The 6,000-nt window shown below is 39.6% G+C and overlaps 1 protein-coding gene across 4 annotated transcripts in view; it reads left to right on the forward strand.

The window, feature by feature from the left end:
• The window catches only part of LOC106879200 (uncharacterized), a 374,932-nt gene that overhangs the window by 368,536 nt on the left and 396 nt on the right, over nt 1-6,000 (forward strand). For all 4 annotated transcript variants that reach the window (XM_089349772.1, XM_052966714.2, XM_089349774.1 and 1 more), the window contains 2 exons: nt 2,631-2,706; nt 4,649-6,000. The exon at nt 4,649-6,000 is cut by the window's right edge and continues 396 nt beyond it. In XM_089349772.1, coding sequence (XP_089205898.1) covers nt 2,631-2,706; nt 4,649-5,762 — 1,190 coding nt within the window. In that variant the 3' untranslated portion in view covers nt 5,763-6,000. The remainder of the gene's footprint in view (nt 1-2,630; nt 2,707-4,648) is intronic.

The raw sequence follows: 6,000 nt of genomic DNA on the forward strand, positions 1-6,000 counted from the left end.
TCAACCCTCACGCCCCAACCATCAACCCTCAAGCCCCAACCATCAACCCTCACGCCCCAACCATCAACCCTCAAGCCCCAACCATCAACCCTCAAGCCCCAACCATCAACCCTCAAGCCCCAACCATCAACCCTCACACCCCAACCATCAACCCTCACACCCAACCATCAACCCCCACACCCCAACCATCAACCCTCACACCCCAACCATCAACCCTCACACCCCAGCCATTCCCCTCACACCCCAGCCATCCCTCTCACACCTCAGCCATATCCATCACACCCCCAACCATCCCCTCATACCATCCTCCACCATTACACCCAGAAAAACCTATCCTGACCCTCACCCTAACTTCTCACATTCCAACCATCAACTTTCACAAGCTGAAAAAGAGCCCACTGAAAATTCAGAAGAGTTGTTTTAAATCAAAATTTTTCAATGGGGGAGCCATATGGAACTCGAGGGAAGCATTTTGGAGCAAAGGGGCTCTCTTGTACCAAAGAGCACTCTTTCGATAGACAACATCTTGATCTCATAAGCGTTGCGTGATGGAAATAAACTTTCGATTCATTATTCCGTTTTTTTTTTTTTTTCCATTTCAATTTACACATCTGTACTCCGGACTGCGTACAAATGCATATGTAAAACGACGTCCTTTATTTTCTAATCATTATCTGCTGCTATCAAAATAAGTAGTATATTGAAAAATAAAACTATATTCTAGGTTGGGTGGGGGTATTTGTGACTCCAAGGGCCAAAAGGGGGCCTTTGACCAAAATGGGTTGAGAACCTTTGTTTAAATAATAATCTCCTATAATAATACTAATTTCTAAAATAGTTACAAGGCCAGAAATTTAGTTGTATTTGATTATGTGGACCTCTTTACTTGACTGTTGCTTTATCGTTATTTATATGTAAAAAATAAATGTCCATATATGCGCAGGAGTGGCTGTGTGGTAAGCAGCTTCCTTACCAACCACATGGTTCTGGGTTCAGTCCCACTGCGTGGCACTTTGGGCAAGTGTCTTCTACTATAGCCTCGGGCCGACCAAAGCCTTGTGAGTGGATTTGGTAGATGGAAACTGAAAGAAGCCCGTCGTATATATGTATATATATATATATATATATGTATGTGTGTGTATATGTTTGTGTGTCTGTGTTTGTCCCCCCAACATCACTTGACAACTGATGCTAGTGTGTTTACATCCCCGTAACTTAGCGGTTCGGCAAAAAGAGACCGATAGAATAAGTACTAGGCTTACAAAGAATAAGTCCTGGGGTCGATTTTCTTAACTAAAGGTGGTGCTCCAGCATTGCCACAGTCAAAATGACTGAAACAAGTAAAAGAGTATATATATAAAAAATAAATAGTCAAGTCAGTCTTAGTGGGATTTGAACTCAGAATTTATATGCTGTAGAATCCTAATATTAGTACCTGAATTTTGGTAGTGTGCATGAGCTGTTGATTATATATTTAACTAGCTCTTATTTCTTTAACTCTTGAAGGGATTCAAACTCAGCCTTTTAAACAATATAACTAGATATTGTAATACTTTCTATCTGATGCTCTTAATCTATATACTACTAAAACTCAGTTATTATTTGTGTGTGTACTTGTCTGTAATTTAATATTGCCAAACTGGTGCATAATGGGAAAGTACTCTCTAAGTAAGGTAGCTCTGAAATATGAATACAAGTAGAATAAAACAAGTTTCATGTAAATTGGACCACGGATTCTCAAGAAATGTGGTTTTTTGGGGTTTGCTTCCACAAATTTAAGCAGTGAAACTTGGAGTTATTACTCTTTACTGTGAACGCCTTTAGAAATCACTAAACTGGCACATAGTGGGAAGATACTCTGAAAGTAAGGTACCATTGTAATGTGAATACAAACGCAATAAAACAAGTGATGCGTAAATTGGACTATGGGTTCCTGAGATGCGCGTTTTTTCGGATACCTTGAATTGTTGATAACCCAACGGGTCATTGGTAATCTAGTAGTAAACAAATTTCACCAAGTGCAACTATGTCTCTCATCCCTTTGAGATCGATAAAATAACATGATCATTTAAATACTGGGGTTGATTGTATTGGCTAACAACCTTCCCCACTAAAATTGCTGGCCTTGTGACAAAATTTGAAGCAATTACTGCTATTATTGTTAATTTGTAAGCAGCTCATTTGCTCAAACAACTGGAATATTAGTCATTGAAACCAAAGGAAGCTCATTTACTTATATTAACATGGAGGTGGGTGAGCCTCAACAGGAAAGAAATTGTGTGAGAACTTCAATAAAATCCTACTTCCCTAAGCCATATGTCTGAAACCATTTTGAAGTCATGGCTATCATTTACCTTTGATATATATTTTTTATGTTTAAAGGATGGTTGACTCATTATCACAACATGCTGTTGCCTAATTTCTGTTCAAGTGGAAGGAAGTAGAGAACGTGACTTAGATCGGAACTTTTTTAACAAAATTGAAATTCATGATTTAAAAGCGAGAAATCTGTTACTTTATCATTTTTTCCTCTCATTTATATATATATATATATATATATATATATATATAATTTAATAAATCTTTGGTTTCTTTCTAAAGTCATTTCTAATTTCTTGTTATTCTTGTAGAAAATTCCAGACGATCTGGAGATGTGGAGAACTCAGGTGAAAATAATACTCGTTTGAAACTGAAAAGAAAACAAAGGTAAGTTTTTTGTGTCTGTTGCCATGGTTACTACTTCGTAGATGAGCATTATCCTCCCACTTTTTGTTTTTTTAAAGATATATCTTTGTAAATGCTTTACTGAATATTATAGTTCAGGTTTTACATCTATTTTGTGAACCACACCGGATTTTAAATTGAAAACCATGTTATCTCTTCATCATGATCCAACAGCTTACCATTTCCTCTCTCTTATCTGAATTTTTTCATTTTTTTTTTTGTAAGTTTGTTTTTCTTCTTCCTCTACATTGACATTTGATGAAGTTTATGTTAATTAGATAATCTTAAGCAGCTCCTCTACAGTGATCAAGAGGACTATAAAATGGATGGGTTTATCTTCTTAATGAAAAAGTAACATAGATGTGAAGACAAAAAAGACAGCAGTATTACAAATTGACTAAATTATTTATTAAAGAACTCTGGCAGATACCTTCTGACAGAAAAATAAAGGCCCACGATGTATTGGTCCAAGTGTTCAGTGCTCTGCTGCATAGCCACAATGCTGTTGATCTTGCATTATTTAGGAATTGTCTTGCAACAACAGTGAAGGAAATAAACAAGAATGTATTTACCTTTTAAATCTATGGAGTCCACAAGACTCCGTTAGGTTGGCACTTAACTCTTGCTTCTGTAATATCACGAATGATTGGGAGATTTTTGTTTTGCCTCAGTAGCACCCTGCAGCAAATGGTGATTTGCAAACATCGCTTTTGCATGTTTTTCAAAGAAAAACAAAACAAATTCCTTATTTTGCACTCTGGTTTATTTTCTTGTAGCATCCCCTTGTACCTTGTATTTTATAGCACGTACCACCTTTTAGATATTTGTGCTCTGTGTTTAATTCTTTAGAAAATTACTGAAATATTTGAGCACCTATGTCATCTTTAACATCATCATTTAACATACATTTTCCATACTGGCATGGGTCGGATGGCTTGACAAGAGCAGGCAAGGCCAAGGGCCAAGACCAGGTTCCTTAGTCTGTTTTGGCTTAGTTTCTACAGCTGGATGCCCTTCCTAACACCAACCACTTTACAGAGTGTACTGGATGCTTTTTACGTGGCACCAGCACCCACTCCAATGCTTTTAACTTGTGGCTAACACCAGTGCGTTTTACATGGTACCAGCACCAGTGCGTGTTATGTATGACATCTTGACCAAGGCATCTTTACTTTAGCCCTCAGTTGACCCAAGCCTTGTGAGTGAAAGTGGGTGGATTGAAACTGTAGAAGCATGTTGAATGGTCTGTACCTGTAATTTAAAGTTCTTATCTGGTCACACTGTCATGGTGCTTCTGTCTCAAATGTCTGGAATATTCAGCCATTTTACAGACTAATTCAATCACTTGGCTGAACAAGATGGATGCTCATACATTGAAATTGTGAAATAAAGTGCACGCACAAACACACACACACACACACACTCTCTTTCTCTCTCTGTCTGTCTGTCTGTCTGTCTGTCTGTCTCTCTCTCTCTCTCTCTCTCTCTCTCTCTCTCTCTCTCTCTCTAGAGTCATATAGACTCATAGGACCAATTTCCCAGTTTCTGTTGTGTATATATCCTTCCCCTGGATGTCAGTCTATCACTTAATTACTCACTTTTCCCAGCTGAGTGAACTGGAGCAACATGAAATGAAGTCTTTTGTTGAAGAACACAATGCATTGCCCGGCTCAAGAATGAAAACCCCAGTCTTACAATCATGAGTCCAACACCCTAACCACTAGGCCAGATGCTTGTGTATATGTATGTGTGTCTGTGTGTGTATATGTGCATACGTGCACGTGCACACACACACATGCTCATACTGTCTTTCTCTTCCTATGAATTATAGCTCTCTAATAGTTATTGTTTTATCTTCAACGGTTTGAATTATTCTATTTCATTTAAAAAAATTTTTTATTTATTTGTTTATTTTTTTTTGCAGAGGTGCTCCATATGGTCCTGTTCGCAAAAAGCAAGCTGGCCCAATTGTATGTACCAGCAGCCCGAGTGAGGATCACAACTACAGTGCCACATCAACTCAAGCAACAGACGACGACAGCTATGATGTATCCAGCTCTTCTATCGATGATGAGTACGACTTTGGCCCTGAACCAGATGAAGGTGAAGATGATGAGGATGCCTACAGTGACTTTGACAGCTACCACAGTGATTTTGATGAAGAAGAGAGCTTCAGCGAAGAGGACACTGGGAACCGCCCACACCAGGCTAATGGCTCTCAGCAAGCAGTGTCTTCAAACACATCAGTTATTACGTCTGTTGTCAGTATGACAACTGCAAGCCCAAGCATCGACTCTGCAACAAAGACTGTCACAAAAGAAGGATTTCCTTTCGTTCCGCAGTCAGGTAAAAATGCTAATGAAGCTAGGGACAAATTCATTAACAGACAACACCGCAGTAAGAAGCGGTTGCCCATTCTCGATGAAGATGAGAAGAAGAAAATTGCCGAGGGTGCAGATGCACTTTTGAACCTGGCAGGGATCAAGACAACTCAGATAACGAAAACATCTACCACAGCTGCAGTTGCAGTCGTTGCAACGACAGCCACTACAAACACATCACTCTCACTAACCCCTACACCAGCCATTGAAGCACCGACATTTACCGTGATTGGTTCACAAGATTCAACCTTATTGAATGGCTCAGAAACATGGACAACAGAGCTTTGCAGCTCGGTGCTTGAGACATCTGCCAACCAAAATAATGTTTCAGTACTCCAGCCCTCCACCACCACCACCACTTCCACCACCACCACCACCACTAATCAACAGAATGTCTTGGTGTCTGAGCCTGCTAATGACACCAACCAACAGACTATTTCAGTGTCTCGGTCTTCTGCCAACCAGCAATATGTTTCAGTGTCTGAATCGTCTGCTAATCAGCAGAGTGTCTCGGTATCTGAGCCCTCTGCTACCACCCAGGTTTATGTGTCAACAACTGAACCCTCTGCTACCCAGGAGAGTATCTTGGCATCTGGACTCCCTGTTAAACAGGAGGATGTCTCAGCGTCTGCCATCAACCAGCAGAGGGTTTCATGACCATTGATTGGCTCATAACCTCACATAATTTCAGGAATTGGAAGGAAACGTATGTAACTTCAGTTAACGGGAAAGGGGAGAAGGTAAATTGGTCAAGTGAGAGTGAGTGAGTGGTCTAGAAAGAATCAGAGTGGCTGGTAGAAAGAAAGGGTAGAGGTGAGGGTTGGTAGTTAATTAGTGAGATAGGGTAGACAAAAGAGAGGAAATGAAAGAGAGAGTGAAAGTTTAATTGTGGCTC

This window comes from Octopus bimaculoides, chromosome 3 (genome assembly GCF_046866305.1).
Source record: "Octopus bimaculoides isolate indiv1 chromosome 3, ASM4686630v1, whole genome shotgun sequence".
Lineage (NCBI taxonomy): Eukaryota > Metazoa > Mollusca > Cephalopoda > Octopoda > Octopodidae > Octopus > Octopus bimaculoides.